At 54.8% G+C, this 27,062-nt stretch overlaps 1 protein-coding gene across 5 annotated transcripts in view; it reads left to right on the top strand.

Moving 5' to 3' along the window:
• Positions 1-27,062, top strand: part of SHANK3 (SH3 and multiple ankyrin repeat domains 3) — a 317,497-nt gene that overhangs the window by 100,781 nt on the left and 189,654 nt on the right. For all 5 annotated transcript variants that reach the window (XR_015793568.1, XR_015793567.1, XM_088129075.1 and 2 more), the window contains 3 exons: positions 16,870-16,978; positions 21,631-21,782; positions 26,763-26,930. Coding sequence is in view for 3 of the 5 variants with exons in the window: in XM_088129075.1 (XP_087985201.1) it covers positions 16,870-16,978; positions 21,631-21,782; positions 26,763-26,930 (429 nt within the window). In the remaining 2 variants the exon portion in view is untranslated. The remainder of the gene's footprint in view (positions 1-16,869; positions 16,979-21,630; positions 21,783-26,762; positions 26,931-27,062) is intronic.

The following is a 27,062-nucleotide window of genomic DNA, read 5'->3' on the forward strand; positions in this document are numbered from 1 at the left end:
GCAGTGATGCAAGGCAGGTTTTGGACTATCCCTTGCCCAGATATGCTGAATATTGTGGTCCTGGAGAGCTGTCAAACTCTTTTTCATTAAAGGAGTTGATTAAAGTCACAGGGCTTTTCATACTGATTTTATATCAGATTTTGTGTTGACTTTCCACAAAGATGTTGCAGTAACCATGCCCAGAAGAGCTATTGAAAGGTTGGTGCATCACATGGTCAGAAGAGCCTTGAGGAGAAAACACCTCCAGGCCATGCTACCTGAGAGGCATTGAGGCCATCCAGTTCCAATTTGGGGGGCCACAAAACAAGAAAGTCCTTCTCTCTCACCTCTGCTGGTGCAGAGAGAGCCCCTCTCTTCTCCAGTGGTCTTCTCGGTGGTCTTCTGGGGCCTGGAGATATCCCATTTGAGGTGGCCCCACTGTCACCCAGAGGGTAGTGCTGCTTGTAGGAGCAAAACAGTGCATGGAGGGACCCTCTCAGTAGAGGAGGGTCAGAGTCTCACAGGCGTATTATATTTTGGTCTCAGGTTTTTATGTACATCAACATTTGTGGGCTAAACTCACTTGGGATGATCCACCCAGGGAATTTCTGTCCCCAGCATGACCCCCATTTGCCCAGCGGATAGAAATGGGGTGCCTCCATCAGGCCTTTGGCAAAGGGTCAGGGCAGTGTGGTGGCCAGAGCGCTGGGCAGGGGAGTCCCTGTTTCGAGTCCTTACCTAGCCCAGAGTGGACTTAGGCAAGTCACCCCCTCCAAGCCTGCCCCACCCCACCCTGGGCTGTTGAGGTTGTGAGATGGGAGCAGAAGGCCTTGGTGTGCCAGCCTGAGTTCCTGATGAAGGGTGGGAGACTAAAGCAAGTCATGCAGTCAGAGATTTTCTGCCTTGCAATAATATCGACTGTTTCCACCGCCACTCCTTGCCTTGTGGATGTGAGGTGCCCCCTTGCTGCTCGCTGCTTTGGGCTCCTGAGTGGGGCAGAGGGGGGGCGGCTGGAGCTTCTAATACAAAGGGACCCCCATAAAGCACACTGGGCCACCTGGCCACCCTCCCTTTGTGGCCTTTGGCAGCCCAGGGAGCTCCTTGATGCTGCAGCTGACCCCGCCGGCCCTGGCGGCTGTGCTGGCTGAGGGTCCCACGAGTCCCCGCCTCAAAGTCCTTCCTGAGCTGAGGGGGCCGGCAGCATGCAAGCAAGGCGGGGAGGCTGAGACAGCTGGCCAGAGAAGCAAGCAACAGGCAGACTTCAGCTTTCCTTGGCTTTACAGACCTGCGAAAGTTGTAGATGTGAGGGGTGGTTGTAAATGTGAGGAATGATCACAAAGTTACTTTTTCATCACCGTCGTAACTGCGAACGATTGCTAAGTGAGGCAGTTGCTGAACAAGGACTACCTGTAGTTACTCTTCATTAGTGTTTTGCTGAAGTGAGGTTTGGTAGTGCACTGTTCAGCCCGTTCTGGGAACCTAGACATTGTCTTGGCAGATGCTGAGAAAGTTGCTCTCCAGTGGGGTATCTTGTTTAGGAGTGAGATATTCTGGGCAAAAGCAGCCATGTTTTCCAAAGCCAGGTTGTGGGTTCAGCCTGTTGGGTGAAGCCAGACCAAGGGCACCGTTTGCTGGAGGATGCATAACCTGCCCTTGTTTCTGAGGTCTGAGAACCAATGATGTTCAGCAGCTCTTCACAAATGGACACCCTGCAGATGGGTGGGACTCCAGTGCCCATAATTCCCACCCACCAAGGCCACGGGCGTGATGGGAGCAGTAGCCCAACAGGTGAAAAGGCTGCCATCTGTGGTCCAGAGACGCTTTCCCCCTCTCTCTTGGACCTGGAGATGGCAGCCTTTGAGCGTCAGGATATCGATTGGGTGGCAGTGGGCGGGCGGGGATCGCTGAGACACCCTCTTGCTTGCTGTCAAAGCTCGTCGGCTTGGCAGTGTATTTCTGGATACACTTCTCTCCAGAAGGCATCCGAGAGGGAGCCCTGCAGAAATATCGCCCTCCTCCCAAGCCCCACCCCCTCGGCTCGGGGCGTCCTGGCCTTGGCACGCTGGCAGGAATGCCCAGCTCCCTTCCGGGGCTTGGCCTTTGGCTCGCTGGCTGGGGACGGAGCAAGCAAGTGACAGCTGGAGGCCTTTCTGGCAAGAAAATAGAGATTCACTGATTCCCTTTCATGGTAGTACGAAGGGGAGGGAGACCTTCCCTTCAGCCCCCGCCACGGCCTTCTCTTCTTCCCGCCACTCGGTTCCTTCCTTCTAACAAGTGAGCTTCTCTGCCCCTTCCCGCTTTGCCTCAAGAGGCATCAGTTTCCTTGCCCTTGCTGCAGTTAGGGGAGAGCGGGCCGCGGGGCTTTACGTTGCCAGCCAGGCAGCCAAGTGCTCGGCTCCATGCCCTCCACCCGCCCCCCGCTTCTTCCCCGGCAGAAGTGTCTGGAGCAAGGGAGCCGCACAGAGGCTCAGCCACTGAGGTGATTGGCCTGGAGCTCCCCAAAGAGAGGCTGGCTCCCCCTGGAGAAAGGGGGGGGGTCTCAGGGAGCCCAGGGAAGGATGTTGGAGGCCGGCCTCTTTGGCTTCAGTCAGGCCTGTAAACGGATGCACAGTTCTTTCCTGATCCAGTGGATTCATGGCATTGTCTCCCCCTCCCCCTCCCCCTCCCCCTCCCCCTCCCCCTCCTCCTCCTCCTTTTCCTTTTCCTTTTCCTTTTCCTTCTCAAAAATGGTGCTCAGATTGGCTAGCAATAATATAAAAATGAAAAGCACATTCATGAAAGCAGCAGTTGCAATGCCGGTGGCTAGACCTCCTGGTTCCCACCGGCTGCCCAAGAAACCCTCCTTGGCATCCCATCAAGCAGGTTGGCGATGGCGGAAGAGCCCCCTGTCCCCCACCCGACAGAAGCTTTAAGAAACCGCCTTCGCCCTGAATTGCGAGGGGGAGGAATGCTGGCCAAGGGGAGACTCGGATAGGCACTGAGCCTCCCTCCCCTCCCCAAACAGGCAGAGAGACTGGAGGGGGCATTTTCTGGTGCCAGACAGCCAAGGGCAGAGCAGAGGGTCATTCAGCCTTGTTCGCAAAGTGGCCTGTGGTCGGTCTGTGTGCAAGGAAGGAAGAAGCCTCAGTGCAAAGAACCAGCTCTACAGATGGAGTAGCACAAGAAGGAACTCCTGAATATTTTTTAAAAAATGAGTGGAAGTCCATGTGCCAATTCCAACTGGTGGAGTTTTTTAAAGCCTGCAGTATTCAGAAGGAAAAGATGCTGTTTCTACGGAGGCTGAATTTCGAGCCAGTCCCCAAAGTAGCAAAGTGCACAATGGACAGGAGGCAGGCAGGAGGCAACACTGTGCACCCTGAACCCACTCCTAAGAATAACGTATATTTGTTCCCTTAAAAGCCATCCCTAGCCCATTGTAAAGCTTGGGCTCAAATGGTGCAGATGGTTTTGGAGACTGACAGCCTGTCCTTCAGTGCTCTGTGTTTGATCTTTCCTCGGTAGAAAGAATAGCCGAGTCTCCGGGCCCCCTGGCAGACAGGCGGAGGGGTGGCTCTGCTCAAGCCTCTTCTGGCCATTCTCTCCATCCGAGCTCGGACGCTCACCCTCTTGGTCTTCGTGTCCCGTTATCCAAAGGGTCCCCATCCACCAGGAGAAATGTTGAAGGCTCTTCAACTGATTCCACGCAGACTCGGGGCAAGATCTCCACTTGACCGGCCCGGCAAGTGGAATAAAGGCGGTGTCCAGCCTCTTCCCAGTCTTCTCTGGCCTGTTTGGAGCAGCCATGGCACATTCCCGTCCCCCCGAGGGCAGCTAGCCTGCTCATTGTTCTTTCCTTGAGCTCTGGAGAGAAATCCAGCGGGGACAAGAGCAAGCGGGAGCTTGACTGTTGGACTGTGATGTCCACGAATGAGGGGCCTCCGTGCTTGTGGAAGGACAATAGCAGGAAGCCTCCCAGAGGTCTTCTCCTATCCCTCCCAGCCTCTGGGGTGCTGCTCTCACTCTCTCTCACGCAGCAGACACATTCTTGTCTGCAGCTTCTCCAGCTGTTTTTACCTGGAGCCCTTTTAAGAAGGCTGCAGTCTTTCATCCTTCAGCCTGATGGACATTAAGAACCAACACTCTTCTCCCTGGCCCTTGATCAGGCAAATGGGGACTTGGATCTAATCCCTTCATTCTAGTGCCTTCATGGCTTGATCCCACTTTAGATGCAGCCCTTTCTCCCACTTGGGTTGGAAAGTGTTCTTTCCCTCTTACGACAACCCTGTGAGGCTGGCTGCTGCCTCCCGTTTTTCAGCAGATGCTCAAAAGAGAACCATCAGCTGAGCCAGATGCAAAGTCCCTCCCACAGAGGCCTACAGGGGACTCCCATAGCTCTTCTTGACCTGCCTGGGCTGCCCGTTTCCTGCTTCTCCTTGTCAAAGAAGCTTGTGGGCTTCCTTGGCCACAACTGAGCCATCCTTTCCAATAAGAAAGACAAGGAAGGGTGAGTGCCTACCGGGCTGTTGCTCAGCTGAGCCCCACTAAACTAAACAGACTGGTCTCCCAGGCTGGTCCTAACTTTCCAAGCTGGGACAGAGAGCTGGAAGGAAATGGGTAGAGCACTTCGCCCACAAGGAAGGACCCCAAAATCTGAGGCTGCTTCTCTTAGATGGTAGGCCAGAGAGAGGACACATTGATAGCAGTACATCAAGGCATGTGTATTGGAGGAAATGGGAGCAGGGGGAACTCCTGATCCACAAGGACTTCCTCTGATCTTTGGTGACAGTGTCCATCTGCCAACAGGTGATGCCTTTGGGTTCCCAGGGTGGTCTGTGGCCCTCTCCAGAAGAGCAGATTTTCACTGGCTGGTCAGGTAGACAATGTCCACAGGGGGCTTAAGCAAGGCCATCGTTGCCTGCCTGCTAGCCTGGGGGAAACAGAGCAGAAACCCCCTTCTTCCCCTAGAAGGGATTCCGTTTAGGGAACGGGAGTGCTTCTATCCCAGCCGAGGGATGGGAAGGACAAGACGTTTGCTCAGTCCCCGTCTGGTGTCAGCCAAAGAGCACTGAACGACTCCACATAGGCTCTAGTCTATAAGCTTCTGTGGTTTGGCACAGGCCCACTTTTCATTTCTGTAATTGCACGGAAGGTCAATTAATTGAAAGATCTGTGTTACTCTATTTTTATCCACTTTTGAAATTGGAGAGGTGGTGGAAACGAACTCCCCCAATCCACGGCTTCTGGGCCCGTGCCGAGCTGAAGCAAACCACTTTGCTTAATGGGCCGGCGTCTCATCCCTGGGACTGCCAAAGGCCTGGGGCTGCTGGGGCCTTCAGGACCTCGGACAGATCCAAAGGGGGACTCTTGCTCCCAGGACCGCCCTCTGCCTTTCCATTGGCGTTGCCTGAACCGCAGCTGTTGACTCTTACAGCAGAAGGCGGCGAGGACTGCATCGGATGGTGCTTGAGCGGTGGATGATGGTTCTCCGGAAAAGTCTCCCCCTTACTGGGTCTCCCCCGGTTCAGGAGAGAGCAGGGATGCAGGCCGGAGCATGTGAGGATCCGCGTGCATGTCCCTCGCCTGTGCTCCTGCCCCGGCGTTCCTAAGCAAGCGACTCATTCCTGCGAGCAGCTTCGGGTTTATTCTGGCTGCTTCCCACTTGAGTCTCTTCCTTTCGCCGGGACTTCGTTATCCATTCTGTTTGCTGTGGCTTTCTGCAAAGCCCCTCGCTTCTGCCAATGGACCTTGCTGCGGCGCGGCAGAGTGGAAGCATCAAAGAGAATTGCCAAAAGGGGATGCCCGGGTTGCCTGCAACCCACTCTAAGATGGCAGAAAATGCCGGAGCTGGGCAAGCCCCACAGTTCCAGCGTCTGACTTCAGATGTGCCAGGACAGCCTGGTTCAGTCCTGATCTGAAAGGGATCCGAAGGAAATCCGGCTGGAGGTGACCCAGTGTAATTTGCAAATAAGAGCGTCTTTGCGGGACCAGTGTTTCCCAGGGCAGTTAATGAGTTTGTAGATTACACACACAGAGATCTTCCTTTCTAAGGGCGCCTTGTGGATCCAGCGGTTGGTTGACCCAGAGAGGCCAGATACTTCTTTGCAACCCTTGCAGGTTGGTGGGTGGAGGACATGCAGCCTGGTCTTGGGCTTCTCTCCTTCTCCTTCCTGGGCCACCACCTCTCCCACAGGCTAAGCAGAGCGGGGGGCTTTTCCAGCCCTTCCCCTGCCCCTCCCTCTTTCCTGGAGAACGGAGCCCTCCAGGTGGGGCCTGGTGTTCTCACGAGCCACTTCGGGATCAAACGCCTCCGATGAAGCAGCCCACAGAACAGCCCGTTTCAACTGTTGGAAGCGGTTCTGACTCTAAGGGCCTTGCACACCGCAGCCCACCTGGCCAGCAGCCGTGGGAAAGTGTGCAAGGGGAAGCGCTGGGCTTCCCCCACCGGGACCCCTCTTAAGAAGCTGAGACCACGCGAGGGGTGCAGACTCAGCAAAGTTCAAGCTCGAGGGACAGACAGAAAAGCAAAACTTAAATTTAAAAAACCGCAAGGTTGTATGGGTAATGAAGTCATAAGATTAAATAAGAAAACCTATTGCTTCTCTGCCGAGATCAAGCGTAGTACCTGCAAGTAATCTGCACCAGCAATCTACTTCTGTTGGAGGCGGCGGATTTGCGTACCTGCATTCCAGCTCCTGTGAGTGTGGCCAGCAGCCAAGGATCCTGGGAACTGTAGTTCAGCACAGTCTAGACAGACACAGCTGGGATGGCGGTGTAGAGAAATATTTGGCAAACTCCCTTTCGTTTCCGTATCTTTTAAACGTGCTCTGTTCTCTCTTCCCTCCCCTTTCGTTTTCATTTGTTTATTTAGGAAGAGGCCCTGCCAGCCCCCCACAGATCTCATTCCTTAAGGAGGGGAGCTGAACGCGGCCTTTCCTTGCAGTCCGAACGTTTGGGTGGATTCACAGCTTGGTAATCAGTTATGCGAGGTCTGCGCATAAATGAGCCCCTGCTCTCCATATTGGTCGGCGGTTCACAGGCTTTTTTCAGGGGTGTCTGCAGGGTACGGTCAAAAAGGTCAAGATGGTAAGAATGGGAGAGCTTCAATCGCACCGTCGTGGCCGCCGTCTTGACTTTGTTGATACTCCTGTTGAATATCGGGAAGGGAAAAGTCCGCTTCTCCCAGTCTCTGCTAGCTCTCAGCCTGCTTGGTGGACCCTTTCCTGCTTGGGCCGACTCTTCTGCCGGGACCAGGAGGGCAATGGCCTCTGTCCTGCCCCTCTCGGCTGCTCCGCATGGCTGACCTCGGGCTTGAGCCAATGTCCCAGGAGTCCCTGAGCAAGATGGACCACGAGGCTGGGGAGCCAGCTGGCCCGGGCGGGAAGCAGACCCTGAGCCTTCGGGGGAAGCCCGCGGTGTCTGGCAGCCCCAGCCGCTAAGCCTGGGTGGTGGCCGGAGCCAGCGTGGATGGGCCAGCGCCCTCTTCGTGGCCTTTTCCTGCCCCAGATGAGAAGTGGCTTTCAGGTCATACAAGGACACAGAATCGGTCCTAGTGGCGAGTGCAGATTATGCAAAGCAGGATGGTGTTTGGGGTGTGTGGGTACGGCTGTGTGCTAAGATGAAGGGGTGCCAAAGCTGGGTAGCATCCAAAGGTCGGTCAGCAGAGCTGCACCCGGAGGGTGACTGGAGGATAGGCTGCCAGCTGGCTCTCTCTGCAAGATTGCAGAAACTGTCTGGGCCTTTGCCTAACAGCTGGCCGCCGGCTTCAGGGAATGGAATGCGCAGCTTGGTTCCAGCACATCTGGAGCTGCCGGGCGCACAAGGAGAAAGGGCTCCCACACAGCTGCCTTCTTTGTTTCTGCTGTTTTCCGGTTCTTGGTTCTGCCTTTTTTTCTGATGTTGTTTCAGTAATGTGGGACCCGCCGTGACAGTGACGGTCATCTGGGGCTGAGGTCTAAGGTTACGCACAGGGAGGATCTGGGTTCAGGGAGCATGCTGGCTGGGGAATTCTGGGACTTGAAGTCCACGCCTCTTAAAGTTGCCAGGTTTGAAAAACACTGCCCCGGAGGGATTTCTCGGGGGTTTTCTGGCTATTTACTGAACCGGGCTCTGCTCACTTGTTTTCCTCTGAGCTCCCGGACATCGTTTTGGCATCAGGCGGGTCCCACACCAAAGAAAGCCACTTCCATCCCTTCCCTTCTTCTCTTGGCTTTGGATGGGAGCGATGCCCGTTGGGTCGCCAACTACCGTGTGTCTTGTGAACAGGGGCGGGGAAACGGTGTCGCCTTTTTTGCCTGCCGGTGCCCGGGCGGGTCCTGGTTTGTGTTGGGAGAGGCAGCAGATGGTGCAGCCCCCACGGAAGATGCAGAGCCAGACCGGCAGCCCCGGGAGTCCTCATGGAAATGGCTGATGGGCGTTGCCGCTTTGCCACCCCAAGCTTGCCTGGCGCTTCTCAGCCTGGTGCCATGTGCCCGGGGCTGTGGATGGAACTGGCATTCCTGCCCCGAGAATCTCCTGCCCCCAGCCAACCTGACCCACATTTAAACCCCTGCTGGACTCCTTCTGAAAGCCTCCTGCAGCATGGGGGGAGGGGCCGGGGAGGGGCCTCTGCTGTTTCCTAGAACCACCTGAGAGGAGAGGAAGAGGAGGTTACACAAAGTAACCCTGAGGGTAGATCTGGCGGTCCAGGGGACTGGCTGGGTGGCCCGGCCCCAGCCTCTTTCCTTTGGCTCCCTGCTTTGCGATGGGAAGGATGCGGGTCTGTTTTGAAAGGGGGCTCTGGGAATAAATGAAGGACGTGCCGATGCCGGTTAAACGGAGTGTAGAGCAGAGCTGCGGTTATCCAAACCAAAAGAAACAGATCAGAAGCGCGTTGCAAAAAGGGCTCTCTCCCCAACCCTCGGCCACTTTACATTTTTGCAAATTTTGCAAATTGAATTGCTGCAGAGGAAAGAAGGCAGGAAGGGAGAGAGGCCGCAGGAGCCAAACAGCCTGGAAGGGACTGCAGGGCACCCGGTTCTAGGAGCTGGAGGGAAAGGCGGGGTGGTGGTCTCAAAGAGGGCCAGGTTAGGCCAGAGGCACCAGCCCCTCAGCAGCCTCTCTGAGCCCAGCACCGCCACACGGGTGGACTCTCTCTCCCAGCGCCCCTGTCCAGGATGACTCTGGGCCAACGAGCTGTCTTCGCAGGAGGCGGCTCCGCGCCATCAGTAAGCAAGTGCGCCCTCCAAACGTTCAGCTTCGCACATTCCCCGCGTTCTGAACATTCGTGAAGCTCTCTTTGGGTTAACACTGAGGAGCTTGGGGGGCTTAGAGGCAGCTCCCTCTGTGGAGTCCGTGGGGTCCTCTGAGCAGCTTCCTCTCTGCCGTCGCCACCTGTTGCCCCTGATCTGGGCAGTCTCCCCCCTCCCTTGGGGCCCCAGATAAGGGAGATGGGTTGTCCAGACCCAAGGGGGGATTCGACTTCTGCCCAAGACGCAGGTCCTGAGGAAGGCAGCTTTCATCGCCCGATGGGCTGGCTGCCAAAGCGACGGGAGACAGCAGAGACTGACTGGGATGGCTGGCACGCGGGGTTTGCGCGTAGGAACCCTTGCACGTGGCAAGATCAAACTGGACTGAGGGCAAGTGTGAATGGGAGGATTAGTGCACAACCACCAGCCCCCCGACTGGGTTGCAGTGGGGAAAACACCCATTCTCTTATGCCACCGACCCCTTCTCGGGCCCTTCAGATGTGTTGGACCACGGCTGCCGGAACTCCCACATCTGGAGGTGTCAGCCCTTCAGCATCTTGTGACCTGCTGACCACAAGGTCAGGGGAGTGAAAGTTGCCCTCTGGGCCCCCTCCTTGCCTCTCCCTCTGCCCACTCTGGGTCCAAGCAATCGCTGGCCTGAAGTCCCTTCCTTCTGCCTTCCCTCCCAGGCGCACATGCCCGGAGCAGTCGCCTTTGATGCTCCTCAGAGGGCGGGATGTAACTAATGGGGTGCTAGGCTTTGCCCATTTCTACCCCGTATTTCCCGTAAATAAATCTGTCGTGCTCAGGGTACAGCCCCACCCTCAGCAGTGCTCCCAGGCCCCCAGAGCGGGCTTCCACCTCCCACAGCAGCGTCTTCTCCCAGGCGCAGATGAGGTGCCCCGTGGGAGAGCAGCAGGAACGAGATCGGCGGTTCAGGAAAAGCTGGGTTTTTTGTAGTACAGAAAAATCCAGAAAGCCTCAGATATTGGTCCTTGGCAACCATCTGACAGAGGTAAAATTTTGGCTGACGAAGCATATTGGTGCCTTGAGAAAGTGCTCTTCAGGGAAGACTCCTTGCGGGGGAAAAAATGCGACGAGAAAGTTTTGCTGCTCCTGCCCGAGCCAGAGCCATTCTGGAAACCCCAGAATCACCAGAGGGCAGCGTTTGGGGCGAAGGGCCAGGAGCCCTTCCGGTATTGCACAGGGAGACACACAAAGCTTCAGAAGCCCCCTCTGCCTTCTGTTTTGGAAAGAAGAAAGGAGGGAGGGAGGAGGAGGAGGAGGAGAGCCGGCAGCAGCAGCAGCAGCAGCAGCCAAGGCAGCATCAGTGCACAAGCCTGCCTCACCCAGCAAACAGTTTCACGCAGACCCCGGGGGTCTGCAGTTGGCCCAGCTAAGATGGTTATGGGTGTGAATGCTGCCGGAGAGTATTTCTGAGCTTATCGAGAATGTCAGGACACAACAGGGTGATCCCAATCCCAAGCCAGGTCATTGCAGTAAAGGAAGTCGGGGGGTAAAGTGGGCAGTCCCATGGCAAAGGGCAAGGGGCTGATGGATGGGAGAGTCTTGCCAAGAGTGGCAGCTACTGAGGGAGCCAGTGTGGTATCATGGTTAAAGCACCAGGCTAGAAACCGGGAGGCCGTGAGTTCTAGTCTTGCTTCAGGCACAAAGCCAGCTGGGGGACTGTGGGCCAGCCTCTCTCGCTCAGCCCTTTGGCCGGCCTGGTTGGGCTCCGATAGGCTTCCTCACTTTTTCAGAACCTCGTGAAAAGGGAAAGGGTGCCCAGACACCCCTCACGGGTGGTGCTAGCCCAGCAATGTGCCGCCAGGTCTCTCCAGGAAGAATCAGCCCCGGCTTAGCAGCCCTGCGGGGACCCAAGAAAAGCCAGTGCCAGGCGAGGGGTGCCTTCTGACGCCACCATGGAGCACAGGCAAATCCGTTGTGCCTGGATGGTCCTTCTGGCCTGCGAGGGTTAGTTGGCTGGGGACACTGGCTCAGTTCACACAACATGTTTGACGGGGCCAGGGAAAGACAGCAGCCTCATTCACCTACACAGTGGGTTAGATATTTGGGGCTTCGCTTGTTGTGTAAACTATCACGGGGACCGTGCTGGGCTGGGCGGCAGGGCAGCTCTGCTTTTCAGAGAACGGCTGGGGTTGGGCACAGCCTTCCAAGAGGCCCAGCTTTGCAGCCCGAGGCTGGTCCAGACTGCACTGCTTGATTGCCAGCCTGCCTAGATGACTCGGGTGGAAAGACCCCTTGCGTGTCCCCAGCAGAAAGCAGCTCGCAGGGAGTTTGGCCTTCAGCGGGGTTGGTTTGGGCCCCAAGGGCCCCAAAGGGCCCAAAGCCTCTGATGCTCCAGAGGGGATGAGCTCCAGAGGGCGAGGGGCAGGTGACCAGCAGAGGCCTTGCCCTGAGACGCCGCGCTCTTGGTTGGAGCTGTGGCCTCGGCTGGGCCCGCAGTCCTGCAGCGGCCAGGATCCTCCCCGTCCCCTGTAAAGCGGGTAGAAGGGGACCCGGGACAGCTCTCGCAGGAGGCATTCAGCCTCTCTTGGGGGCTGTTGCTTGCTGGCCCCTTCCTGAGAGTCGGTGGGAGGGTCAGAGAGCCTGTCTCCCGCCGACAGCCGCTCAGGGCCCAGGCAGGCAAAGCTCTGCTCCCACCCGCCAGCGTTCCCAGAGAGTCGGACGGCAGTTGCCAGCCTTGAGTCAGCCTGCGAAGCAAGGGGAACCCTTGCTGGCCGCCCATCTCCCTGAGTTGCCCGCCGGCAGTTGGATGTCTGCGTGGGATGCAGAGGGGTTGGCTACGAGGCTGGCAGGCACGTGGCGGTGTCTATTTTTGTAGGCAGAAGCGCTGACTCATCTCTGGTGAGATGGCACTTGGGCAGATCCTGCTCCTGCTAGCTTGGAGAGCCGAGCAGTGGGGTGTGGGGAGGAAGCGAGGTCAGGATGCACCCGGTCGGACTCCGGAGCCCTGGGAACAGAGCAGCCTTCAGAGCAGAGGAGGAAAATGCATCATCCAACCCGCGGGCATAACCTGCAGATCCGAAGGTTTGCCAGGGCAGCCTTTCCCACCTGGGCCTCCACGTCTATTGGAATCTGTGCCCCAAAAGTCCCAGCCAGCGTGGCCTCGAGGGGAGCCGTAATTCAGGAAATTAAAGGAGGGCGCCTGGCCGACTGAAAGTCGGGGCTTCCTTTCTCTCAGGCCATGTTCCAGATCTACTTCACATAGTTTGCTTCTGTCCCGTTCGAGCGATGACAGTCCTGGGAGCTCCTGTCTTTGTGGCGGCTTTGGAACTGGCCTCGAGTTTGTCTCGCCAGCTTTTCTCTCCAGAGCTTGGAAATCATCTCCTGCATTTCTTTAGCCTTCGGAGCAGGTGTGCCTGGGCACGTCCCAAGGGGGTTTCCCCATAAGTGAGAATGGCCAGGAACAGACCCCACTGGCTGAGACACACGGGATGCACCTAACCTGGTCTGGGGATTTTTAGGCCTGCACACTGCACTGAAGCACAAACTTACCGAAAGGGCCAGGACCCCACGAGATGCTAAGCCACCAACTAACCAAGACTGCAGCCATGAAGTCTTCAACTGACCCACTTAAGGCTGTTGTGTGAGCCCAGCCAAGACGTGGCCTGTGGAGCCACGTGGCTCAGTGAAGAAGCCCACACAGCCTGCAGCGTGTCCAGGGTCTCTCATAGCTGGACATGGAAAAGCTGCCCCCAAGAAGAACTGGGTTCTCAGAGGAGAGGGGTAGGGGAGGCACCGAGCCCCATCGAAGCCCCAAAGTGGTGGGGGAAAGAGCAGCTGGGTCTTTCCCAAAGGTCTCCTACAGAGGATGGCAGCAGCCCTTAGGTCTCTTCTTCCAGGACCCATCAGCCACCGCCGAGAACGCTCGACAGCTGCCTGGCACCTTCTTCGGTGGACTTGCCCTGGGGCCTTGGAAGGAGGCTGAAGGGCAAGACAGGCTGAAGGACGCTGAGCCGGGAGCCCCCCCGCCCCAGGCTGCCTGGAGACCTCTGCTGCTCCCTTGCCTGGTGTGCTTCCTGCAAGGGGCTCGGTCAGCTGGCTGCTGCTGTTCCGCCCATCCCTTTCTCTCACGTGGCACCCCTGGGTCTGAAGGGCATAATGCCCTGTCGCACGGGGGGAGCCGCTTCTTGAACCTGGTGACCAAATTCACCCATCTTCTGAGCTCACACCGTACACTGAACTTTAACGCGAAGTCCCAGGTGCAGGTGTCCCTGGAGCATGGTCAAAAAAGCCAGGGTGGTGTGATCAACGTTTTTTATGTGCATTGCATGTGTGATGTAGATAAAATATTGGCAGAGCCTTTGTTGCTGATGACTATCTTAACTTTATTGGTCATCCTGTGGATTTGTACCGCACGCAACGCCCCCACCCTCCAGAGAACCACGTCTAAGCAAGGCTCAAGGGATCCAAATGGAGCGCATTGTGGAAATGCACCTGCTCGGTTTGGAGCTGCCTTCCTCAAGGATGTGGCGCAAACCCATGAAAGGTCCGCCAGGCCAGGGCACCAGGGTGGTCCGTGGGGAGACTCCTCCGTGCTTACTAATGGTAGCTGCCACCAACTTTCTCCTTCATTGCTCACCAGAACAGCAAGAAGTTACTGGAGCACGCCTTGTTTGTGCCCTGCAGCTGCCTGGCTTGGTTCAGCTGCTGCGAAGAGTCCCCCTTCCAAGGGGAAGGCTTGTAGAATTCCCCCCATCCAGCAGCCATTGCACACCTTCACCCACCCCGGCTGAGGAACCGGAGGGGAACAAGGACCAGGGAGGCTCCTGGGGAAATGGCCAACTTCTCCTACCTCCAAACAGCCCTGGGACCTGGGTGTGCTGGAAATCCCTCTCTCTTGGCCGTCTGCGGGCTCAGCTGAGTGTCCGTCCGGGACCCCAAGACTCGGGCCGTTGAGGTGCAGCAGCTTCAGCAAAGGAGAGTGGCCGCTCTGGAGGCGTTGTGCAACAGGAGGCATCCATTTCCAGCAAGCAAGCAAAAGGGCCCGGGACAGTGGAGACGCCAACCAGCTGACGGCAGGGTAGAGGTTCTTCTCACCCTCCACAGCTCCAAACTGGCTGGAATGAGTGAAAGGCCCCCAGGTTGCTGGTGGAACCATAACTTCCCATCCTTGCCAGACCTTCAGCCCCCAGAGGTGAACACATTGTGATTTCTGCCCTTGGAAAATCCAGCTGAGGTTAGGACCAGCACTGGGGTAATTCAGCTCCTCTGGAGCCAAGAGGATCTACCAGGTCGCCCAACTCTCGGACTGTGTTCACAGCCCACCCTGGACCACAAGCCAGCCAACAATATTCAAGCTAGCATTTTGTGCAAACCCAGCTTCGAGTTCAGGCAGAGGCCCAAGCTCAGAAAATTATCAGTAACCATTTGTTTATTGATTTATTTTCAATAACTGTATTAGATTCTAAGACCTCAAGATGGCATAGAGGAGGTGGCCTGGGCTGAGAGAGGCTGGCATAAGTCCCCCGGGGGCTTCTTCAGCTTGAGCCTCCCTGGTCCTTGTCCCACATCCTCATCATTGCCCATACCAAGCCTTTTACTGGATCAGCTCCATAATAGTGATAATGATGGTGATGATGACGATGATGATGGTAGAGTCCGGGAGGGGCTGTTGATGCAGGTTCCTCCTTTTCGGTTGTTTCCATGAACAGGCTAGTATTCCCTTGCCCTCAGAAGCCAAGCACTCTTAGGAAAGCCATGAGACTTTATTTTATTTAACTTTTTGAGGATAGCTGGAGAATTTACTGAGTGCTTAGTAAGACCCTAACGTGTGGTTCCATTTCCCCTTCCTGGGGCTGAAGTCTTTCTTAGGCCCAGCGGGGAAAGGTTTCCCCCCAGGGCAGGCCCGGAGCTGTTGTGGCCTGGCCAAAGATTCGGAAAGGGGCAAAGAGGGGCAGGTCAGCCCTCCCCCCCCCACACGCCCAGGGTGAAAACTGAACACTTCCAAAGCATGAAATGAGGCAATGCGTTTTTGAAAGGGAACCGGGTGCTGAATTTCAGCAGCAAATCACGCGGCCAAATTTTGGACGTATAATAAAAATTGTCCTACTATAACTAGGCTGCAAAAATCTGGATGCTGACTAAATGGGAATAAAGGGTTAGCCTGTATCTCTTTACTGACGTCTAGTGGTCGTCCAGCGGTTTGCAATCTGGGTGTAGCAGGCCTGATCAAAGGGACCTCAGATCACGAAGGGGGCTTTCTGGCCCAAAGTCCTACATCACCGTCTTCCTCTTCCTCTGTTTGCCGGCAGGATTTCTTTTCTGGCAAAATTTAGCCTTCCTCCTTGGTATAAGTCGGGGGGCATCCAATGGGCAACGAACTGAGGAGCTTCAGCACAGATCAAAGGAACTAATGATTAATTCGCAGAACTCACTGCCAGAAGATGTGGCAATCTCTGGTTTAGATGTCTTTAAAAGAAGGTTCAGCACATTTGTAAAGAATAAAGGACACCGTGGTTAGAGTCAGAACTTTTCTGTTTGGAAAGAAAAGTGGGTGCCAATTTCCACTTTCTCCTGCAATGGAAGAAAGGTCTTGTGGCTGTGGGCCTGTGGGCTTCCCAGACTGGTGTGTCAGGGCAGGAGGCAGGAGAAGCCTGTTGATCAGTGTTTCTCAACCTCAGCGGCTTTAAGATGTGTGGACTTCAACTCCCAGAACTCCCCAGCCAGCTTGGCTGGCTGGGGAGTTCTGGGAGTTGAAGTCCACACACCTTAAAGCAGCTGAGTTGAGAAACACTGCAGTAGACTCGGTGCCTTTTGGAGTCAAAGCTCTCGGTTTCGAGTTTGGAACGATCTCTTCCAGCCTCCCTAGAAGCTTTCTGGGCACCAGGTAGTCTCATCTCGAGCTCAGAGGGAGCGTTTCAAACTCAGAACAGCTGAAAAACCTCAGGTTGACCTCAGAAGCCCTGCTTGGAGTCCGAATGGCTTCAGAATTGGAAGTGTTGCCCCTCCTGGGGCAGAGACCCGCTTTTTGCCTCCTTGCTGGCTCAGCACTTGGGCTTTGCTAAGCAGAGCTGGACTGAGCTGGAAGGATGAGCGAAGCAGAGGAGCAGCAAGGGGGAAACCCTGCGTTGGAAGTCCACGGGGCCCCACCCTTGAGACCCAGAGCCCCGCTTTCCTCCAGCCCTCTCTGGGGACCTGTTCTCTGTGGTGTGGCTGCAGCCGCCCAGGCGGTTTTCGGGGCCAGGAGGGCCCATGCAACCCCTGGCAAGTTCAGCCCTCCTTGCTTTGCCTGGAAATTGCCTTCTGCCTACAAGTCAAGGGCATTCTGGGAAGGCAAATCTCAGGGTTTTGCACATCCTTCAGGCTTTGCACGGGGCAAGGGTGGGGGTGGGGATGAATCTAAGCACCAAGGCCAGAGATTTGCAACCTCAGCCCCCGCCGGACCCAGAGAAGGGACCAAGGAAGAAGACAATTAGTTCCCTGGAGGGAAAACCTAGCAGCTATATTTGGTTAATGTACTGTTCATTAAGCTAAAGTTTGGATGAAGCTCAGGGCTCTTCTCCTGACTGCCCCTGCTTTCTGAGGCTGGACTCGGGCACAGGGCACAAGACCCAAAGTGGCACTTCGCTGCCAAAGATGCTGCCCACGCAGGGACAGGAGCAGGGCTTCGGAGGAAGGGGCACTAACCAGCGTGTTTCCCTCCTGGGTTTTGTGGCTGCAGGCAAATCTGAAGAAGTTTATGGACTATGTGCAGACCCTGAATGTGGAGAAGATCAGCAGATTGCTGGAGAAGGGCCTGGACCCCAACTTCCACGACCCGGACACTGGAGGTGAGGTGGGGGGGGCCAGGTCGCCGCCGAACCCGGTTTAGCCCTTCAGAGAGGAAATCCTGAAGCCGAGAAGCCGACCTGGGGGCACGCGGAGTCAAAGACCTCCTGCGGGGGGCGGGTGGATCCAACGTCCAAGAGGTTTCCGGCGCTAAAGAGATGCAGGAGCCCCACCAGCTCTTCTTTCCGTGGTTGAAGTGGGGGGCGGAGGGGGGACTCGGAGGGCAGAGTGCGGGGGGTTCGCCCAGTCTTGCAGGGCTGCTTGGGAGGCAGCCACAGTGACCCACGGCTTCTTCCCCCGGGTGCAAGGGCTCCTCCGATATGGGCCTGCGGGGTGGGCTTCTAGGACGGGTTGAGAGGGGATGGAGGAGGCGCAGTGGGAGGGGTCTCTTTCGGGGCAGCAGGAGGCCCTGGCGGGGGCTGGACTCACACCTTGCACCAAGCTATCGGGGGGCTTTTGGGATCGGGCTTTGTGTGATCTTACACAATTGTGGTTTATAAAGCACAGTGGTTAATATGGCTTAGCAAGCTGGGTGAACCCAGCCCGTTGTGGCATATTCAATAAACCATAGTTTAACAGACTGTGGTTTAAAGTAGTGAGTGAATTGAGCCCCCAGCCTGGTTCACGCAACAGCGAGCCTGAGCGTCAGACACTGCAGTTCTTAATTCCCAATGAAAAGAAACCTTCTCTGGAAACTCAGCAAGTCCAAAAGAAATTCAGTTTATTGAGGGTCAACATACAGTCCGTAGTAGAAATTGCTGAAACTGAAAAGCCTGCGCATAGCAATGCTTTAACTCTTTTTCCTTTCCCCCCTTCCCCCCCTCATTCCTTCTGGCGCCTTTTGCTGCCCTCGCGCTGGTACGACCTTGGCATTCCTGAACAACAGCCCATCTGCCCTAACCGTTATTCACCTAACTGCCCCCCCCCACTACAATCATGGCGGAACTGAGCGAGCGAGCAAGCGAGCAGTTACAATACAAGTTAATTAATTGCGAGGTTCTGACATTGAGCAGGCAGCCTGTTTCGGATGGAAACCTTTGGGATGTTACGTGCCGGTGGCCGACGCGCTCCCAAAGGGCAGCCAGGGCGGGCACGGCCTCACAAACCTCCCGCCTGCTAGGGGCTGGACTCGCTGGCCAAGAAGCTGCCTTGCGGGGCTTGATAAGTGCAGCGCTAGAAGCTGGTGGGCTGCAACGCGTTACTTCTACGAGAGGGCCTCTTCAAACGTCCGAGGAGGCAGGGAGCCTGGTGGGCCTCAAAGGAGCGGTCTTGGGGTCTGCTGGACCGCCTGCCGCCGCCCCCCGAGCCAAAGGGGGGGGCTTGCTTTGGATTTGGCCTGCTGTCTGCATCCAGCCAATCCTGCTTTGCACAATAAGCCAACAGAGTCGGGGTGCTGCATTCAGTGAGCCTTGGGTGCGGAATCAGTGACTGTGTTTCCCCCGCGGACTTTTGAAAGAGCACTTCGTCCCGAATGGCGTTGTATCCTTGTACGTGTTGCCTGTTGCTTCACTATCGGGTTCTAAGTTCAGGTGACCAACTTGTGGAACAAGCAAGTCTAGAATAAATCACAAAATAAGGGGAGGGATGACGGAGGAAGGCTGGCAGCCTGGCGTCCCTGCTGTGCCCCTGGCGAGAGGAGAACTCTGCGTCTGGAGCACCTGGGTGCAGAGAAGGATGAGAGGCTGCCGGGGTCGTGCAGTAAACGCACGGCGGCTCAGGACCCCTCCCCAGCCCCCAACCCTTGGGGCTCTGACGACCAGGAAGCCGGCTGAGACACGGGTGCCAGGGCGCCCAGAGCTTAGTTGGCGTCTTCCCCGGTTCCTCAGAGCAGCGCCCCAGCTTAGCAGAAGAAGAGAAGCCATCTGGCCTGACTTTGGGGAAAGGGCATGACTGGGCAGAGCCAAGGCTGGGGGGGACCTGGCTGGGACCCACGGAAAAGAGAGGGGAAATGCTGGGGAAGTGGGGATCAGGAAGAGGGGAAGGGAGGCTCGTGGAAGGGAGTGGAGGCAGAGGGGTCACGGCCCGCTTCCTTAGCGCTACCAAAGGCCATGAAACGCATCAGGTACCGTTAAACGAGGGGCCGCTTCACCCTGCAGCACCCTCTGCTGTGTTTACGGAGCAGCACTCTCTGCTCTCGTGCAGACGGTAACCGACGGCCAAGCTGCACCGTGCCAGAGATGTTAGTCCGTCTTCTTTTGCCACATGGGAGGAAAAAGCAAAGTACAGCGCAGTGGCTTTGAAAAAGGGGAGCCTCCTGGCTTCCTCGCAGAGGCGCTTCCAGGCCAGGGCTGCAGCATCCTCTGTTGATCACTTGGAAGAAGAACGAGGCTGCTGTAAATGGCACAGCTTCTCCTGGCCCTGTTAGAGATTGGGGACTCGTTTTGACGTTATTTCTTTGTTTCTTTGATTTATTCCTTGTATTTATCGGGAACACGGGCCTCTCTTCGGGGGGGGCACGTTCCAGCCTTGTGATTTAGAACAAAGAAGGGTCCGACCCCACCCCCAAGCAGGTGCTTCATTCGCTGCTTTGCACTTCAAGCCCATTTCAGCTTGTTCCACATTTTCCTTATTGAAAGCTCGAAGAATTACCTAAAACTATTGGCTTTCTACCATGACAGGAATCATGTCCTTAGATATCCTGCTCCAGAAGTTTCCTGCGGCTGGGTCATAAGAGCCACCCGGTGCCCCTGGGCACCTGTGGCTTCTGGGTTTCCTGAGATTTTGGAGGATCTGAGTATTTTACTGGGGTTTGTGAAGATGGAGCCCACCAGAGGTTCTGGACCATCTTCCTGCCACAGACAGGCACACACCTTTCCCGGCTGGAAATCCTCTAGGCGGCACCATTTTTTGCATTTAATAACTTCATGGAGGAAGGGCAGATCAAGCTTTGTGCAAAAGGCTTTCACAGGCGGAGACTCTTGGCTTCCTCTTCCCCCTCTTCTTTTGACAGGAGATCCAGACCCTGCCAGAGATCTCTGGGCTGCATGTGGCCCCAGAAATCTTTGGGCGCATCCTCCAGGCCTCCAGAAGTTACTACCACATTGTAATGTTGGATGGGGCAGAAGGAGAAAATTGTTAAATGCATGGCTGGCAGTTGATCATTTAACTACCTTCAAAGAGAAATGAAATGAAATGAAACGAAACTACTTTTGGGAGTGTGGCCCCTGCACCATGCTCAAAAACCAAGTCTGCTCACTGTTCTTGGTCTAGGGAAAATAGGCCAGATACTCAACTCCTCCGAAGGTTTTAGATCAGCTTTCTCCAGCATCAGGCTTCCCTTGGTCAGCTTGGCTCGAAATTGCAGAAATAGATTTCCAAGGAGTCTGAGGCTCTGAGAAGTAGATGGACTGCAGCAAAGTTAACGAAGCCCTTATGGAAGACTGCAGTGACTGCTGTGTATCAAACACGAGCCCTATTTAAAGGGAAATCAAGGTTCGAAATCTTGCCCCTCTTTCTTCTGCCTGCACAGTGTGTAACAGGCTGGGGGGGGTCGTTCCCACCCGCCTCTTGTTTTGGTTTCAGGCTGTTGGCCAGCAACCTCGACTGGAGCATACCTGACCTGGTCCCCACATGGCACTACCCATGGCTTATTGAATAAATCACAATAAATGGCTTTTTGAATAAATCACAAGTGCCCAGCTGGCTAGGTACGCATAGCACAGTAAGCCACAGACAAGCAGATCATCTACCAGCTTCCTGCGTCACGTGCCGCCAGCTAGTGACAACTCGGCCAGACATTGTCCTCTACTCATGTTCCTCATGGAGCCCTTCAAAATGTCAACGTGATGATTGATGCTGGACTCAGGCAGCAGGCTTTGCAGGACTCCCAGCCCTCCCAGGACAGCTCTTGAAAGGGCAGCGTGTGTGTGCCCACGTGTGTCTGATGGAAAGAGGGCCGTGACGTTGCCCTGGGGTGCAAAACCAAAGGACAGGAGTCCTGGCTTCTGCCACGTCCAGCAGGCTGAGCCTGTGGGGGTCTGAACTCCCGGGGGAGCTTCGGGCCCTGCCTTTAGCCTGTTCTGAAATCGCGTCTTCCAGATTCTGGTCTGGGAACAGTTGTGGTCTGGTCCTGTCCTCGCTTTAGAGCCCGTGGGATGTTGCGCAAGCTTTCTTTCTCTTCTGCGGCCGGCTGGGCGAGCATGAACGAGGTTGAAGAGTTCGGTCTAGCATGTTGTGTGAAGCCAAACAAGTAGGGTGGCTTCTCATCCACCACTGAGGAAAGATGTTTGTCTGTGGGGCAGCTGATCCCCACAAATGTGAACTTGGCTCTCTCTGCTTGCAACCCCCCCCCCGCCCCCCAGCTGCCCTGGCCATCCGTGGACCAATCCCTGCTGCTGGCAATAAATAAAACGTTACATATGAGCAGGAATGTTTTACACGTGCCTTCAGCATTTTGTTTAATGCCTGCCTGAGAGGTCCCGGTAGAGGACTGCGTGATGCGGTTCCCAGCTCAGGCTGAGCAGGGCTTTGTTCAATCAAGGTTACTTAAGGGAGGAAATGTGGCTGGGTTCACTCCGCGTGGAAAGCCCAAGGCCACCTGTGCAAGGGAAGGGACTGGCCCAAGGGGTCCGGGGGGAGGGGGATGGTGGCGGGGAGGCCGAAGGAGACCCTTGGGGACTCGCACTGAGAGCTGCCTCTCCTCTTCCCTGACCAGAATGCCCCCTGACCATGGGTGCCCAGCTGGAGTTCTGCACCGAGGTGATCAAGGCCCTGAAGAATGGCGGTGCCCATCTGGACTTCCGAACCCGCGAGGGGATGACGGCTCTGCACAAGGCCGTCCGATGCCGGAACCACACAGCCCTGCGGGTGAGTCTCCCTCCAGCCCGGGGTCCATTTCTCCCCAGAGTTGGGGGGCACAGGGGAGCCTCTCTCAGCCTGGCCGGCCGGACCTAGTTCTTCAACGTCCCCAGCAGACCCTCCTTGCACCAGACTGGGATTGCGGGAGCTGTGGGCATGGCAGAGGAAAGCTGGGCAATGCCACAGCGGCAAAACATGCGAAGGAGTCCGGTAGCCCCTTTGCCAACTCACCAGCTGTATTCCAAGGACGTCTCACCACATTCAACTTGGACTCCGGTGGAATCTTTGCCGATTCCCAAATGTTACTCAAAGGCGTTGGCTGCAGCTTCCCAAAAACTTCTGCCTCGGAATAAAATTTGTGAGTTGGCAAAGGTGCCACCCGAGTCCTTTGGATGCTTGGCTCGCCATTGCTGGCCACTGAGACGCGTATTCGTGTGAGAAAGAAAATGGATTGCTGGCTGCATGTTTAGGAAAGGGTATGATCAAGTGAATAGGCCCGGATGATGGAACGCTTTCGAGAGCGGGAGGGTGGCGGCTGAGCGCGATAAGCGTGGTCGGTGATGGGTGTAAAGCGGGCGGGATAATAAATGGAAGCCGAGTGAATGGAGCAACGTGGAGCAGGCAGCGTGATTATCCCCGTGGTTTTATAATGTATTTATGGACAAATCTATAAGGAATGCAAGTGGTGACATTAGAGGCTGGGGACGGGAATGTGTTTATCCAGAGAGAGGGAGGGAGGGAGGGAGGGGAGTTGTAGGCTGATAACTTGAGTGATTTACAGCAAATGCCATGGGTTTCAAGGGAGTGTAGAGGTCATCTAGTCAGGGCGGATCCACTAGGGCAGGGTTCCTCCACCTTGGCGAGTTTAAGACGGGCGGACTTCAACTCCCCAAGGCTGGCTGGGGAACTCTGGGAGTTGAAGTCCGCCCGTCTTAAAGTCGCCAAGGTGGAGGAACCCTGCCCTGGATACCGCTGACAGGTGACCATCCCGCCTCTGTTAAGAGTCCTCTAGCAAAGGAGGATCCACGGCTGCGTGAGGCAGCTTGTTCTGCTGGCTGGCAGCTCGCACAGTCCGAAGCCCCCTCCTGACGTCTAGCCCCCACATCCTTCCTTGTGAGTTTAGCCCACTCGATCTGGCCCTGTCCTCTGGGCAATCCAGAACAAGTCCATTCCCTCTTCTGTGAGCAACGGCCCTTCAGGCGTGTGGAGAGCGCTGTCATCTCTCCCCCCAGCCGCCTCTCTTCCTTAACTGTCTCCCGTGGGGCTTCCGGACCCTCACCCTCTTCACAACCATCCTCTGCCCCGTCTGCCATTTCTGAACTGTGTTCTCCTGAACTGGATACAGCATTCCAAGTGGATCGATTTCTTGCCCTGATCTGGACCAGGCACCTGTGAATGAACGCCAGAGAACATTCCCTTTTTAGCTGCTGTGTCACGCTGCTAGCTCATGGTCAACGAGGACACCCAGGTCCCTTTCGCATGGACCGCTTCCAAGCCAAGGCAGCTCCATTCTATGCTTTGCCTTCCATGTTTCGATAGAATACATAATGCCACGAGGGATATGCATCAATGCATTGAAGACCAGAGGGGTTGTGTCTGACAACGAAGTTTTGCAGGTTTTATACAAATGGGGAAAAACAAGAGCAATGAATACCTTGGTACGATGTTTACTAAGGATGGGGAAATAGATGGAGAAATCACCAGAATTTCATTCCTACCAACACAGGTAACAATATAGCGTGGAGTACATGCTCTGTTGAGAGGTATAAATGTTTATTTTAAAAAAGCAGAACGGGCTGGGTATAAGAGCATACTTGTGTCTCCTTGGAAGAGAGAGCTGGGTACGTCCAGGAAAACATGGGTTGGGGTTAGTGGAGTAAAACAAGAAAAAGGAGGGGGCGCTGAAGGAATGTGGGTTGAATCGACGGATTATGGGCCATCAAGTCTGTTTTGACTCTCAGTGACCACAGAGATAAGTTGTCTCCAGAGGACCTGTTCTCAGCCTGGTTCTTCAGGTCTTCCAACGGTGCCCCCATCGCCACTGAACTGCACGGACTGAATGCCAAAGTGTAAAAAGTACATTTGTGGTGATTTGATTACTTTGAGAGAATGAAATGAAGATCAAACTGCAAAACAAAAATATGAAGGGAGAATAAATAGGTAGAGAAGAAGGAGAGGCAGAGGAAATGGTGGTTTAATGGAGTTGATGAGATCCTGAAAAAGCAAGAGGTGAGAAGTCTGAAGAACGAATGGCCGTATATGAGGCGCAGGATGGACGGGGTGGAAGAAAGATGGTTTGCAAGGGTAAAAAAGTGCGGAGAGGGATCCTGAGTGGGGCAGGTGTGAACTAGAGGCAACTTTTCCTCTCATCTTTGCTTCTCACCCCACGCCTTTAACTTCTGTGGCTCATCCAAAGGATGGGTGGAGGGATGGACTCGCTTGGCACCGCCTCAAGCCCTCTTGGCACAGAATGGGGCTGATGTTCATCTTGGCTTCTGTTTGCAAAACACATTTCATCTGAATTTTCCAATGTCAAAAGATCTCATTTCATGCTTCAAACACTGTCCACATCCAGGAGATAATTCAGGCACAAATCTCTTTTGGGTGGCCTGTTTGAAACTCAGGGCAAGGTTCTGAAGCTGGGTTGTTAGTCTATTTGGCCTCCTCCTGACCCGCAGGGGCAGCTGAGCCCAGGGGTGAGTAGATGTCCCTCGCTGTGGCAGGACCCCTCTTTCATGCTCCTCCTTGGGTGGCCCCCATGTGATCCTGCTCCTTCCGGACCTCTCGGCTGATTCATCTCCATCTTCCTCAGAGATGGATGCCACCAGGCTGCTGAGAACTCTGGACCAAGTCCTGTTGAGAAATGGGTGGCTTTTCCCTGGAAAGAGAAGTTTCTAGAGAGGCAGGAAAGCAGCCTTCCGGTGTTTGAAGAGATGGAGCAGACGGCAGGGTTGAAATGTCACCCAGAGCTTGAAACAGCAGGGAAGCAGATTTTTGAAAAAAACCCAGGAGCTTGAGGGGGTGAAGGGTTCTGCTCATGGAGATATTTTATTGGAGCCTGGACAGTCCTCTCTCAAACAGTCAGGATGCTCTGGGTGGACTCTGTGTCACAGAGATGGGTGGGGGTGGCCTCCATAGGCCCTCTGAATCTTGGGGGCCTGCGTGGGTCTGATGTTCCTCTATTAGCCCTCCCAAATAAATGGGTCATTTAGCCTGTAGGCTGAATACATGTTGAAGGAAGGTGGTTGAGAAGAAGGGGAGCATGGTTGCAAAACTGGAGGAAGAAACAGCAATAAACTGAGCTATGCTGATGACACTACCCTGATAGCCGAAAATGCAGAGGATCGGCAAGCTCTAGTAGTAAAAGTCAAGGGGCACAGTGAAGAAATGGAACTAAAATTAAATATAAAGAAGAGCAAACTAATGGCAACAGGTAGAACAACCAGCCTTAGAAAGGACAGTTAAGATATTAAAGTGGTGGGGAGCTTCTGCCTTTCAGGATCCACCATCAACAGTAAAGGAACAAGCGGTCAAGAAATACGCCGTAAACTGGCATTGATAGAGCAGCCATGAAGGCCTTGGAAAAGATATTCAAATTTATTTATTTATTCTTAAACTTGTACGCCGCCCATCTCCCCCAACGGGTGACTCTGGGCGGCTCACAATAACAAAAAAGGAAAAAACGCCAATCCCTCCAACAATGGCTAAAATCCATAAATAATTAAAAATAGAAACATACATTAAAAATCCTAAAACCCCCCCCCTGTAATTTTTAGCCTTAAAACCTTCAAGATGCTGGGGGGGGGGGAACCAAGCCCATCATCCCACCAGCCATCTCCACAGATGCGAGCCCCCATCCGGCCCCCAGGCCTTCTGGCAGGGCCAGGATTCAACCCCTTTTCTGAAGGCAATATCAAAAGCCTCGATATTCCCTGTGGCTCTCTATGGAAGCAAAAGTTGGACTTTGCAGAAGCAGGATAGGAAGAGCATTGATGCTTTTGAAGTTCGGTGTTGGAGAACGCTCCTGAGAATACCGTGGGCAGCCAAGAAAACAAACCAGTTGATCATCAAACAAAGCAGCCCAGAGTTCTCACTCGAAGCACAAATGAACAGGCTCAAATTATTCTACTCTGAGCACGTTATGTGAAGATTCAGCTCTCTGGAGAAGGCTGTAATGCTGGGAAAGGTGGAAGGAAAGAGAAGGAGGTGCCCAGCACCAAAGTGGACGGACTCGGCTACAGTGGCTAAGAGTGCACCCTTGGAAGACCTGAAAGACCTGGTTAGGGACAGATCCTCCTGCAGAAGTTCTACCAGTGGGATAGCTAAAAGTCAACACCAACTTGATGAAACATAATTAATTAACATGCCAACCTTTTAAACAGTATCTCTATCTATCATCTATCTATCATCTATCTATCTATCTATCTATCTATCTATCTATCTATCTATCTATCTATCTATCTATCTATCTATCTATCATGGTAAGTTTTGGAAATAAGATTTGGGAACTCAACCATGGTTGCATTTAGCTTTATTTTGTTTTACACTGTTTTGAATTAAACTTCAGAAATGGACAACCATCTGCTGGGGAAGCTTTAATAAGCACTAAGTGGGGGGTAGAGAGGCCCCCTTTGGCTGAAGGGTTTCATGGATGTTGGGGAACTGATGAAATTATATTTTAAATAGCACCTTTTGCATCTTTTTAAAATGCCCCATTTTGCTGCAAAGTATGTGTGCATCTGTGTGTGTGTGTGTAGTTGAGTTTAAAATGAACATGTATTGGCCAGTGGCAGAGGTGTATCTCTGGGACAGCCTGATCTGGCCTGCACTGGGCACCTTCGGTCCCCAGGCAGCAGACCTTGCACCCCGCTTGCCAGATGATACGGAAGCCTCCTCCTGCCTTCGGGGACTTGTGCCCGCCATCCTGTTGGGCCGAGGGGCCGGGCACCTACTGATGCCCCCCACCTGCCTGTGACTGTATTTGCACAGACGCTGCTAGACCTGGGTGCCTCTACGGATTACAAGGACAGCCGTGGATTAACCCCTCTGTACCACAGTGCCATGGTAGGGGGAGACCCCTACTGCTGTGAGTTACTCTTGCACGACTACGCCAAGGTGGGTTGCATCGATGAAAACGGCTGGCAAGAAATCCACCAGGTGAGCTGTGCAGCAGGGCCCTTGGATGCCGGCGCTGGGTGCGGAGGCTTAGCAAGGGAAAGGAGGCGGCCCAGGTGAAAATGCTCTGGCCCTTTTGCTCCCGGCAGTTGTGCCCCTCTAAAAGTGGGTCTG

This window comes from Python bivittatus, unplaced genomic scaffold (assembly GCF_059951505.1).
Source record: "Python bivittatus isolate LINGU-HERP-01145 unplaced genomic scaffold, Pbiv_v1 ctg000730_np1212, whole genome shotgun sequence".
Taxonomy (NCBI): Eukaryota; Metazoa; Chordata; class Lepidosauria; order Squamata; family Pythonidae; genus Python; species Python bivittatus.